Source organism: Scyliorhinus canicula, chromosome 19 (genome assembly GCF_902713615.1).
Source record: "Scyliorhinus canicula chromosome 19, sScyCan1.1, whole genome shotgun sequence".
NCBI classification, from domain to species: Eukaryota; Metazoa; Chordata; class Chondrichthyes; order Carcharhiniformes; family Scyliorhinidae; genus Scyliorhinus; species Scyliorhinus canicula.
Genome location: NC_052164.1, coordinates 54371823 through 54385410, shown reverse-complemented (window position 1 = coordinate 54385410; position 13588 = coordinate 54371823). Strand labels below are relative to the sequence as shown.

Here is a 13588-nt window from a genome sequence, read left to right as displayed (position 1 = left end):
TGAACAGTGAACTCATTGGTCAGTGAACCCAGTGGACAGTGAACCCAGTGGACAGTGAACCCAGTGGACAGTGAACTCAATGGACAGTGAACTCAGTGGACAGTGAACTCATTGGTCAGTGAACTCAGTGGACAGTGAACTCAGTGGACAGTGAACACATTGGTCAGTGAACCCAGTGGACAGTGAACCCAGTGGACAGTGAACTCAATGGACAGTGAACCCAGTGGACAGTGAACCCAGTGGACAGTGAACTCAGTGGACAGTGAACTCAGTGGACAGTGAACTCAGTGGACAGTGAACTCAGTGGACAGTGAGATCAGTGAACTGATGAACAGTGAACTCAGTGGACAGTCAGATCAGTGAAAAGGGAAATGGGTGTAGTTAGGTCAAAGAACAAAGACAATTACAGCACAGGAACAGGCCCTTTGGCCCTCCCAGCCTGCGCCGATCCAGATCCTTTATCTAAACCTCTCGCCTATTTTCCAAGGATCTACTTCCTTCTGTTCCCCGCCCGTTCATGTATCTGTGCAGATGCATCTTAAATTATGCTAACGTGCCCGTCTCTACCATCTCCGCTGGCACAGCGTTCCAGGCACCCACCACCTCTGCGTAAAAATCTTCCTACGCACATCTCCCTTAAACTTTCCCCCTCTCACCTTGAAATCGTGACCCCCTTGTAATTGACTCTTGGAAAAAGCTTGTTGCTATCCACCCTGTCCATACCTCTCATAATTTTGTAGACCTCAATCAGGCCTCAACCTCCGTCTTTCCAACGAAAACAATCCTAATCTACTCAACCTTTCTTCACAGCTAGCACCCTCCATACCAGGCAACATCCTGGTGAACCTCCTCTGCACCCTCTCTAAAGCATCCATATCCTTCTGGTAATGTGGCGACCAGAACTGCACGCAGTATTCCAAATGTGGCCTAACCAAAGTCCGATACAACTGTAACATGACCTGCCGACCCTTGTACTCAATACCCCTTCCGATGAAGGCAAGCATGCTGTATGCCTTCCTGACTACCTTCTCCACCTGTGTCGCCCCTTTCAGTGACCTGTGGACCTGTACACCTAGATCTCTCTGACTGTCAATACTCTTGAGGGTTCTACCATTCACTGTATATTCCCTATCTGCATTAGATCTTCCAAAATGCGTTACCTTACATTTGTCCGGATTCAACTTCATCTGCCATCTCTCCGCCCAAGTCTCCAAACGATCTAAATCCTGCTGTATCCTCTGACAGTCCTCATCACTATCCGCAATTGGAGGCTTTAGAGAGGGTGCAGAAGAGATTTACCAAGATGTTGCCTTGAAATGGAGGGCATTAGCTATGAGGAGCGGTTGAATAAACTCAATTTGTTCTCACTGGAACAATGGAGGTTGAAGGGCGACCTGATCGAGGTCTACAAAATTATGAGGGGCAGAGACAGAGTGGATAGTCAGAGGCTAGTTAGTGAGAGTTGAAAGTAGCTGTTACAATAGCTGTTTAATAACATCATGGTTTGCTGCTTTCCACAATCTACAACTATCCCAGCTGGGTGGGGGGAGGGGGGGTGCGTTAAAGGGTACCAGTTTGATTAACACCTCAAAGAGGTTCTCAAAGGATCAACTATCGTGGATATGGGGTTATGAATTGTTTGTTTTGACAAGGATTGTCGGTTTATTTTGACAAGGATTAAAGTACTTGAGGGGGTTTTAAAGTTTAAATGACTTTTCATGAATGGGAGTGTTTATTTATTACAGTGAAAGCTGTAATAGATAGTTAGATCTTTATTTTATTTAATCTCAGCATGGCTCCTGAGGTCTGCCCACAGTGGATACTGCATGAGTTGGGTTGGATGGTATAAGGACAAAGACTAGGAGGCATAAGCAGAGTTTCAGTTGGCACGAATGGGGCATAAGGAGTGGGTGGGAGTGAAGGGGTGTGACGGTGAGGGTCTAATATTTCACGAAACAAATGAGGCGAGTCTTTTAACCAGCCCGTCTTGGCACTTGGCAGCCCCTGTGGCCACCTCCAATCTGTGTCCACGGGTGGCGAGCCTGACTCTGTCCCCCATAATCCACCACCCAGAGAAACATTATGTCATATCTCCCAATTCGCTTCAGAAGGGGCTAACCATTGAGTGTGTATTGGGGGGGGGGGGGGGGGGGGGGGGGGGGTGTGGCAGAAGGGGATTCATTTAAAACCACAATCAGAGAATGTATTGCATGCTGGTGCAATGTGTTTTTAAGATGCTCCTGTTCAGACCCAATGACCCCTGTCCGCATTAACCAGAGAAATAGAGTGAGGTATAAACCTCAACATGCAGCACAGTAGCATTGTGGATAGCATAATTGCTTCACAGCTCCAGGGTCCCAGGTTCGATTCCGGCTTGGGTCACTGTCTGTGCGGAGTCTGCACATCCTCCCCATGTGTGCGTGGATTTCCTCCGGGTGCTCCGGTTTCCTCCCACAGTGCAAAGATGTGCAGGTTACTGGGTTATGGGGATAGGGTGAAGGTGTTGACCTTGGGTAGGGTGCTCTTTCCAAGAGCCGGTGCAGACTCAATGGGCCGAATGGCCTCCTTCTGCACTGTAAATTCTATGATTAACATACGATTAACCTCAGCTACGTCAGCACAGAATACACAATGGCAATTCAGCATCAACACAAAGTCCTTCTGAAACCAAGGCTGAGGGGAGGGAGCAGAGAGGATGGGTTTGAGGAGAGGAGAGGGGAGGGGTGAAGGGAGAGGAAAGGATGGGGGAGGAGAAGCGATGGAAACTGCTTGCAGGGAGTTGCCAGATTGGTGTCTGCTGAATTTGAGCAACGACTCCGAGGTTCCAATGGGCCGAATGGTTTGACATTCACCACAGGCTCTTAGCTCATGAAATTTACCACAGAAAGTAGAGCCAATCACATCCACTGTGGGACAATAAATTCACGCCCAAAGTTAACGGATCTCCAACTGGTCTGATAAATCTTCTGTCTGGCCCACAATGATTCATTCCAAGGGTGGGCCGGGAAAATCACGGTCCAGAATGATATCAGGTCTAAAAGTAAGGAGGGCAGATTGCACGGACTAAACTTGCGTTCTCTCGAGTTTAGAAAATTAAGGTCGATCTAATGAAGGTGTTTAAGGTGATTAAAGGATTCAGCTGCGTGGAAGAATAGAAACTGTTTTCTCTCATGGGGGAGTTTAGATCATGGGCGCAGAAGCTTACCATCAGAGCCAGCCTACATTAAGGTGAATTCAGAAAGCTTTTCCATCATACAAAGTACAAAAAATGCGAAATCCTATTGATTAGCGTGCAGTTAATAAAAACACACGGAGTTGCCAGGTTATAAATAGTGAAAAGACTAATGGGGGTGTGGGAGCACACCATCACAGAGAAGTTACAGGACTCATGGGGGTGTGGGAACACACCATCACAGAGAGGTTACAGGACTCATAGGGGTGTGGGAACACACCATGACAGAGAGGTTAGACTCATGGGGGTGTGGGAACACACCATCACAGAGAGGTTACAGGACTCATGGGGGTGTGGGAACACACCATCACAGAGAGGTTACAGGACTCATGGGGGTGTGGGAACACACCATCACAGAGAGGTTAGACTCATGGGGGTGTGGGAACACACCATCACAGAGAGGTTAGACTCATGGGGGTGTGGGAACACACCATCACAGAGAGGTTAGACTCATGGGGGCGTGGGAACACACCATCACAGAGAGGTTAGACTCATGGGGGTGTGGGAACACACCATCACAGAGAGGTTACAGGACTCATGGGGATGTGGGAACACACCATCACAGAGAGGTTACAGGACTCATGGGGGCGTGGGAACACACCATCACAGAGAGGTTACAGGACTCATGGGGGTGTGGGAACACACCATCACAGAGAGGTTACAGGACTCATGGGGGTGTGGGAACACACCATGACAGAGAGGTTAGACTCATGGGGGCGTGGGAACACACCATCACAGAGAGGTTACAGGACTCATGGGGATGTGGGAACACACCATCACAGAGAGGTTAGACTCATGGGGGTGTGGGAACACACCATCACAGAGAGGTTACAGGACTCATGGGGGTGTGGGAACACACCATCACAGAGAGGTTAGACTCATGGGGGTGTGGGAACACACCATCACAGAGAGGTTAGACTCATGGGGGTGTGGGAACACACCATCACAGAGAGGTTACAGGACTCATGGGGGCGTGGGAACACACCATCACAGAGAGGTTACAGGACTCATGGGGGTGTGGGAACACACCATCACAGAGAGGTTAGACTCATGGGGGTGTGGGAACACACCATCACAGAGAGGTTACAGGACTCATGGGGGCGTGGGAACACACCATCACAGAGAGGTTAGACTCATGGGGGCGTGGGAACACACCATCACAGAGAGGTTAGACTCATGGGGGTGTGGGAACACACCATCACAGAGAGGTTAGACTCATGGGGGTGTGGGAACACACCATGACAGAGAGGTTAGACTCATGGGGGTGTGGGAACACACCATCACAGAGAGGTTACAGGACTCATGGGGGTGTGGGAACACACCATGACAGAGAGGTTAGACTCATGGGGGTGTGGGAACACACCATCACAGAGAGGTTACAGGACTCATGGGGGCGTGGGAACACACCATCACAGAGAGGTTACAGGACTCATGGGGGCGTGGGAACACACCATCACAGAGAGGTTACAGGACTCATGGGGGTGTGGGAACACACCATGACAGAGAGGTTACAGGACTCACAAAGAATAATTTTCCATCTTGGGATCTGTGAAGTGAACTTGGCGCTTGGCAGCGAAGCCACAATTCCTGGTGCATCCAGCACATGATTTTCCGAGTGCATTTCCCATTTACACTCTGAGTGGACCAAGGAGAAGCAGAGAGTAACCTCTCGAAATGATCAGTTCATCCTCAAACACCAGAGTTTCTGGGGGACGTAGTTCCAAATTTCCGCAACTCAGTGCTGCCTGACATCACCCCGGAACACTTACATTTTATAATTAGCCCCCCTCCACCCCTGCTCTGGCCTCTGCACCAGAAGAAATAATTTGTCTTTATTTATTCTTCAATTCCTTTAATCATTTTAAATGCCTCAATTAAGCACCACCTTAATCTTCTACATTCAAGGGGAATAGGAGCTTGATCTGCACAACCTATTCTGAGAATGCAATCATAGCCCTGGTATCATTCTGCTGAAGCTGCACTGCACAGACCCTCCGAGTCCAATGTCCTTCCTGAGGTACTGTGTCCAGAATGGAATGCAGTACTCCAGATGTGGTCAGATCAGAGCTTCACCCAAGTTGGAGCATAACTTTCACCCTTTTGTATTTCAGCCTGTGAGACAAAGATCAAATTTACATCAATCTTTTAAATTACTTTTTATACCTATCCACTAAGTTTTAGTAATTTCTGGACTTGGACCCCTAAATTTCTAAATAAAGGGTCACACTATCTCTGGAGTGCTTGCCTTCTCTCAAAGCCTAAAGGATTGTAGATCAGGAGTTAACACACAAGACGTGGAAGGCTGTACAAAAGACAACAAAGCACCAGTGTCTGTAAATGGGCAGGTGTTTCTGTGTAGCTAGGACTGAATGCTTCAGAAGATATTGCAAGAAGCAAGATAGTGAGGGCTCAGGGAGGTCCGACACCAGTTCAGGTTCGACCACTGCAAACTGCTGTGAAGGAAGGAGAGGCTTTGAAGCAACAGTCACAAACCCTGCTTAGCCAGGGAAGCTGAGACCTGGTCAGCAAGTGTAGCAAGCTGTGGAGACTCCACCATGTTGATGCTACTGGTGGAGGACACATTGCTGAGTCGACGTGGAGACCCTTCATTGGAAGCAGTTGGAGATTTGTAGACAATTTCTGCACCGTGATCTGTACGAGATTTGGCTGTCTCGCGGAAAGACAACTTGTGAGATTCAATCTGCAGAGAGGATGGTGAATGTTATCTGAGTGTGCGGACAGTGAACATTACATACACAAATTATCAACAGTAACTCAACCAGGAAACAGTCCCGAAGGAGAATCAACACCCTCTCCCCCACCCAAGCTGCACTTCCCCCAGACTTCCCCTCCCCCACCCAGGTTGCACTCCCCTCACCCCTCCAAACACCCCCTCCCCCACCCAAGGTTCATTTCCTCCTCCCAAACACCCCCTCCCCCACCCAGGCCAGACTCTCCCCACACACCCCCTCCCCCACTCATTACAAGTGGTGCTGATGCATCAAACAGCTCCAACGTAACACAGCCAGTTTCAGCTCCCTCCCAGACCAGACGGTTGAGCAGGCAGGCAGTCACCTCTGAATCTGTCAGTGGTACACAGAACACGTGCCTCATTTGGCTCCATGAGTTGCTTCTGGAGGTCACCAGCCTGGCTCTCTGGGATTTTAGGGTCGTTGCATCTGATTGTAGTGAACGGTTGAATACAGCACCTGGGTCTGATCTCACAGTAACCTGCGACCCAGAGTCAATGCTGAGTAAATTCCTCCCAGAACACCGCTGGCTGTGGGTAACCAGCAGGACATTCCCAAAACTTAATCCAACTGATAGAATAACTTTGCATCAGAGTAATGGAGACACTTCTAGACGCGAGGCTGGGATGGTTTCACTCACACTTCTTGTCTGCCTGTGTTTCCCAATTCGGGCTTGTGTGTGACTCACAGGATTCGGTCACACCTGATACAGGTGTAACACTGACACCGTTCTCAACACTTTCATTCACTGCTTCTTCCTTGCTTTTCTCTTTCTATAAATGAAATCAGGGTGGCACACAATGCATCATCATCATCATCTATCAACAGAGGCCTTAAAGTCATAAAAAAATGATCTTGCCAAAACTGACTGTGGAAACAAGGAAGGGAGAAAGGAAGCACGGGGAGGAGGGTTTTGAGGTTTCCTGACAATAGTCTGTCTCCACTGCTCGCATCCTCCTTCCACGGAAAGACCTGCCCACATTTGGAACACCGCACTGACACACAAAATCACATGGTGCCGGCTATCCAATGGCTGATGAAAAAAGAGCTGGGCGAAAGCCTCAGATAAAGACATTAATAATAATAATTGCTTATTGTCACAAGTAGGCTTCAATGAAGTTACTGTGAAAAGCGCCTAGTCACCACATTCCGGCGCCTGTTCGGGGAGGCCGGTACAGGAATTGAAACCGCACTGCTGGGCTTGTTCTGCATTACAAGCCAGCTGTTTAGCCCACTGTGTGACACCAGCTACCTTACAGGGCTGGTTTGATTACAGTTTGGAGGATGCAGCCTGGTCCCATGAGGCCAATTGATAGACATTGCAGATTTGCAGCATTTTCCAAGATTGTACTGGAATGGGTAATACGCTGTCTCAGATTGCTGGAACCTCAGTAAACGCCACGAGTAGACAGCACGGCTCTGACTGGGGTTGGTGATAAGCTCACCGGCAAGAAAAGGGAAGAAGCTCCTGCAAAGGATGAGGAGTAAAATACTGATTTTCCTGGACTGACTGAGAACCCCCCCCCCCCCCCCCCCCCCCCCCCCACAGAGCACAGTCACTGGACTGACTGAGACCCCCCCCCAAAAGCATAGTCACTGGACTGACTGAGACCCCCCCCCCCAGAGCACAGTCACTGGACTGACTGAGACCCCCCCCAAGAGCACAGTTACTGGACTGACCGAGACCCTCACAGCATAGTCAGTGGGCTGACTGAGACCCCCCTCCCCCCCCAACAGAGCACAGTCATTGGACTGACTGAAATCCCCCCCTACAGCAGAGTCACTGGGCTGCTGAGACCCCCCCCCCCCCCCCCCCCACAGCACAGTCACTGGACTGACTGTGACCGTCCCCCCCCCCCCCAGAGCACAGTCACTGGACTGACCGAGACTCTCACAGCACAGTCAGTGGGCTGCTGAGACCCCCCCCCCCCCACAATACAGTCACTGGACTGACTGTGACCCCCCCACAACACAGTCACTGGACTGACTGAGACCCCCCCCCCCCCTCACCCCGCAGAGCACAGTCACTGGACTGACTGAGACCCCCCCCCCCCCAGAGCACAGTCAGTGGGCTGCTGAGACCCCCCACAACAGAGCACAGTCACTGGACTGACCAAGACCCTCACAGCACAGTCAGTGGGCTGACTGAGACCCCACCCCCCAACAGAGCACAGTCACTGGACTGACCGAGACTCTCACAGCACAGTCAGTGGGCTGCTGAGACCCCACCCCCCCCCCCCCCCCCCCCCAACAACACAGTCACTGGACTGACTGAGACCCCCCCACAGAGTACAGTCACTGGACTGACTGAAACCCCCCCCCCCCCGCAGAGCACAGTCACTGGACTGACTGAGACCCCCACCAGAGCACAGTCAGTGGGCTGCTGAGACCCCCCCCCCCCCCCCAACAGAGCACAGTCACTGGACTGACCGAGACCCTCACAGCACAGTCAGTGGGCTGCTGAGACCCCCCCTCCCGCCACAACACAGTCACTGGACTGACTGAGACCCCCCCACAGAGTACAATCACTGGACAGACTGGGACCCCCCCTCCACAGCACAGTCACTGGAAGCTGACTCACTGGGCATTGCACTGCAGGGATTATTGTCCTTGATAACTGAGGGTTGTACAGTGTCACGTTGATAAAAGAAGGTCCATATACTGACATGCAGGTACGGAGCAAGTGTACGGCAATGAGGAAAACCTTAACTTATCAGGAAGATTGCGAGCTACAACTTCCAGGAGTGTTGTGCACCTGGCGTGGGCAGGGTGAGGTCTGAAACATGTGCTATTTCCCAGGATACTGACTTTTAGTGTATTGAGGATAATTAATACAGAGCTGACTGGAAAGTAAAGCCATTGAATAACTAGGAACTGGCCTCCAAGATGCACAGAATTCTATCTGTGGAAGGATGGAGAGTGGGGAGATCTCTGATGACAAGGTGGTGACTGAGAATTGGGTCGGAATGTTTTAGGTGCCGTTTAAGATAAGTTACCAGGAATCCCCAGAACTTCTCCTGTGCTACAGAGACTGAAAGGTAGGCCGGAGTAAAGTAAGCAGGATGAAAGAAGGTGATGCAGTGAATGAAACAGAGAAGGGAAAGTGCAGCAGAACAAGACTCAGCAATAATGTGGAGTCCCACACAAGCAGCAATGCCAGTAAAACTCAAACACAACCCAGAGAATCGCTGCACCCCGCACATGTCTCTGTATCCCAAACCTGTCTCTGCATCCAGCACTTGTCTCTGCATCCCGCACTTGTCTCTGTTCCCTCATCTCTGTATCCCGAGCCTACATACACACCTGTATCTGTATCCCACACCTGTCTCTGTATCCCGCACCTGTCTCTGTATCCCTCAACTGTCTCTGTATCCCGCACCTGTCCCTGTATCCCGCACCTGTCTCTGTATCCCGCACCTGTCTCTGTATCCCGCACCTGTCCCTGTATCCCGCACCTGTCTCTGTATCCCGCACCTGTCCCTGTATCCCGCACCTGTCTCTGTATCCCGCACCTGTCTCTATATCCCGCACCTGTCTCTGTATCCTGCACCTGTCTCTGTATCCCGCACCTGTCTCTGTATCCCGCACCTATCTCTGTATCCTTCACCTGTCTCTGTATCCCGCAACCGTCTCTGTATCCCGCACCTGTCCTCTGTATCCCGCACCTGTCTCTGTATCCCGCATCTGTCTCTGTATCCTGCACCTGTCTCTGTATCCCGCACCTGTCTCTGTATCCTGCACCTGTCTCTGTATCCCGCACCTATCTCTGTATCCTTCACCTGTCTCTGTATCCCGCACCTGTCTCTGTATCCCTCATCTCTGTATCCCGCACCTATATCCATACCCGTCTCTGTACCCGCCACCTGTCTCTGTATCCCGCACCAGTTTCTGTTCCCTCATATCAGTATCCTGCACCTATATCCATACCTGTCTCTGTATCCCGCACCTGTCTCTGTATCCCGCACCTGTCTCTGTATCCTGCACCTGTCTCTGTATCCCGCACCTGTCTCTGTATCCCGCACCTGTCTCTGTATCCCGCACCTGTCTCTGTATCCCGCACCTATCTCTGTATCCTTCACCTGTCTCTGTATCCCGCACTTGTCTCTGTTCCCTCATCTCTGTATCCCGCACCTATATCCATACTTCTCTCTGTATCCCGCACCTGTCTCTGTATCCCGCACCTGTCTCTGTATCCCACACCTGTCTCTCTATCCCGCATCTGTCTCTGTATCCCGCACCTGTCTCTGCATCCCGCACCTGTCTCTGAATCCTTCACCTGTCTCTAAATCCCGCACCTGTTTCTGTGTCCTCATCTCTGTATCCCGCACCTATATCCATACCTGTCTCTGTGTCCCACATCTGTCTCTGTATCCAGCACCTGTCTCTGTATCCCGCACCTGTCTCTGTATCCCGCACCTGTCCCTGTATCCCGCACCTGTCTCTGTATCCCGCACCTGTCTCTGTATCCCTCAACTGTCTCTGTATCCCTCAACTGTCTCTGTATCCCGCACCTGTCTCTGTATCACTCACCTGTTTCTGTATCCCGCACCTGTCTCTGTATCACTCACCTGTCTCTGTATCCCGCACCTGTCTCTGTATCATTCAACTGTCTCTGTATTCCGCACCTGTCTCTGTATCACTCAACTGTCTCTGTATACCGCACCTGTCTCTGTATCACTCAACTGTCTCTATATCCCGCACCTGTCTCTGTATCATTCAACTGTCTCTGTATTCCGCACCTGTCTCTGTGTCCCGCACCTGTCTCTGCATTCCGCATCTGTCTCTGTCCCGCACTTGTCTCTGTATCCTTCACCTCTCTCTGTATGTCGCACCTGTCTCTGTATGTCGCACCTGTCTCTGCATTCCGCACCTGTCTCTGTATCCCGCACCTGTCTCTATCTCGCACTTGTCTCTGTATCCGCACCTGCATCTGCATCCTGCACCTGTCTCTGTATCCCGTACTTGTCTCTGTATCCCGCACCTGTCTCTGTATCCCGCACCTGTCTCTGTATCCCACACCTGTCTCTGCATTCCGCACCTGTCTCTGTATTCCGCACCTGTTTCTGTTCCCTCATTTCTGTATTCCGCACCTTTTTCCATGCCTGTCTCTGTATCCCACATCTGTCTCTGTATCCCGCACCTGTCTCTGTATCCCACATCTGTCTCTGTATCCCTCACCTGTCTCTGTATCCCAAACCTGTCTCTGTATCCACACCTGCCTCTGGATCTCACACCTGCCTCTGTATCCCGCACCTGTCTCTGGATCCTGCACTTGTCTCTGTATCCCTCACCGGTCTCTGTATCTCACACCTGTCTCTGTGTCCTGCACCTGTCTCTGTATCCCGCACCTGTCTCTATATCCCGCACCTGTCTCTGTATCCTGCACCTGTCTCTGTATCCCGCACCTGTCTCTGTATCCCGCACCTATCTCTGTATCCTTCACCTGTCTCTGTATCCCGCACCCGTCTCTGTATCCCGCACCTGTCCTCTGTATCCCGCACCTGTCTCTGTATCCCGCATCTGTCTCTGTATCCTGCACCTGTCTCTGTATCCCGCACCTGTCTCTGTATCCCGCACCTGTCTCTGTATCCCGCACCTATCTCTGTATCCTTCACCTGTCTCTGTATCCCGCACCTGTCTCTGTATCCCTCATCTCTGTATCCCGCACCTATATCCATACCCGTCTCTGTACCCGCCACCTGTCTCTGTATCCCGCACTTGTCTCTGTTCCATCATCTCTGTATTCCGCACCTATATCCATACCTGTCTCTGTATCCCGCACCTGTCTCTGTATCCCGCACCTGTCTCTGTATCCTGCACCTGTCTCTGTATCCCGCACCTGTCTCTGTATCCTTCACCTGTCTCTGTATCCCGCACCTGTCTCTGTATCCCGCACCTATCTCTGTATCCTTCACCTGTCTCTGTATCCCGCACTTGTCTCTGTTCCCTCATCTCTGTATCCCGCACCTATATCCATACTTCTCTCTGTATCCCGCACCTGTCTCTGTATCCCGCACCTGTCTCTGTATCCCACACCTGTCTCTCTATCCCGCATCTGTCTCTCTATCCCGCACCTGTCTCTGCATCCCGCACCTGTCTCTGAATCCTTCACCTGTCTCTAAATCCCGCACCTGTTTCTGTGTCCTCATCTCTGTATCCCGCACCTATATCCATACCTGTCTCTGTGTCCCACATCTGTCTCTGTATCCAGCACCTGTCTCTGTATCCCGCACCTGTCTCTGTATCCCGCACCTGTCCCTGTATCCCGCACCTGTCTCTGTATCCCGCACCTGTCTCTGTATCCCTCAACTGTCTCTGTATCCCTCAACTGTCTCTGTATCCCGCACCTGTCTCTGTATCCCGCACCTGTCTCTGTATCCCGCACCTGTCTCTGTATCACTCACCTGTCTCTGTATCCCGCACCTGTCTCTGTATCATTCAACTGTCTCTGTATTCCGCACCTGTCTCTGTATCACTCAACTGTCTCTGTATACCGCACCTGTCTCTGTATCACTCAACTGTCTCTATATCCCGCACCTGTCTCTGTATCATTCAACTGTCTCTGTATTCCGCACCTGTCTCTGTGTCCCGCACCTGTCTCTGCATTCCGCATCTGTCTCTGTCCCGCACTTGTCTCTGTATCCTTCACCTCTCTCTGTATGTCGCACCTGTCTCTGTATGTCGCACCTGTCTCTGCATTCCGCACCTGTCTCTGTATCCCGCACCTGTCTCTATCTCGCACTTGTCTCTGTATCCGCACCTGCATCTGCATCCTGCACCTGTCTCTGTATCCCGTACTTGTCTCTGTATCCCGCACCTGTCTCTGTATCCCGCACCTGTCTCTGTATCCCACACCTGTCTCTGCATTCCGCACCTGTCTCTGAATACCGCACCTGTTTCTGTTCCCTCATTTCTGTATTCCGCACCTTTTTCCATGCCTGTCTCTGTATCCCACATCTGTCTCTGTATCCCGCACCTGTCTCTGTATCCCACATCTGTCTCTGTATCCCTCACCTGTCTCTGTATCCCAAACCTGTCTCTGTATCCACACCTGCCTCTGGATCTCACACCTGCCTCTGTATCCCGCACCTGTCTCTGGATCCTGCACTTGTCTCTGTATCCCTCACCGGTCTCTGTATCTCACACCTGTCTCTGTGTCCTGCACTTGTCTCTGTATCCCTCACCGGTCTCTGTATCCCGCACCTGTCTCTGCATCCCGCACCTGTCTCTGTATCCCGCACCTGTCCCTGTATCCTGCACTTGTCTCTGTATCCCTCACCGGTCTCTGTATCTCACACCTGTCTCTGTATCCCGCAACTGTCTCTGTATCTCACACCTGTCTCTGTATCCCGCACCTGTCTCTGTATCTCACACCTGTCTCTGTATCCTTCACCTGTCTCTGTATCCCGCACCTGTCTCTGTATCTCACACCTGTCTCTGTTCCCTCAACTGTCTCTGTATCCCGCACCTGTCTCTGTTCCCTCAACTGTCTCTGTATCCCGCACCTGTCTCTGTGTCCTTCACCTGTCACTGTATCCTGCACCTGTCTCTGTATCCTGCACCTGTCCCTGTATCCCACACCTGTCTCTGTATACCGCACCTGTCT

At 51.3% G+C, this 13588-nt stretch overlaps 1 protein-coding gene across 5 annotated transcripts in view; it reads right to left on the bottom strand.

Moving 5' to 3' along the window:
- Positions 1-2470: 2470 nt before the first annotated feature.
- Positions 2471-13588, bottom strand: part of maptb (microtubule-associated protein tau b) — a 149502-nt gene continuing 138384 nt past the window's right edge. For 4 of the 5 annotated variants that reach the window (XM_038778826.1, XM_038778827.1, XM_038778830.1 and 1 more), the window contains one exon: positions 2471-5933. In XM_038778826.1, coding sequence (XP_038634754.1) covers positions 5718-5933 — 216 coding nt within the window. In that variant the 3' untranslated portion in view covers positions 2471-5717. Of the gene's footprint in view, positions 5934-6622; positions 6756-13588 lie in introns of all 5 variants that reach the window. The other variant, XM_038778829.1, reaches the window with a different exon arrangement.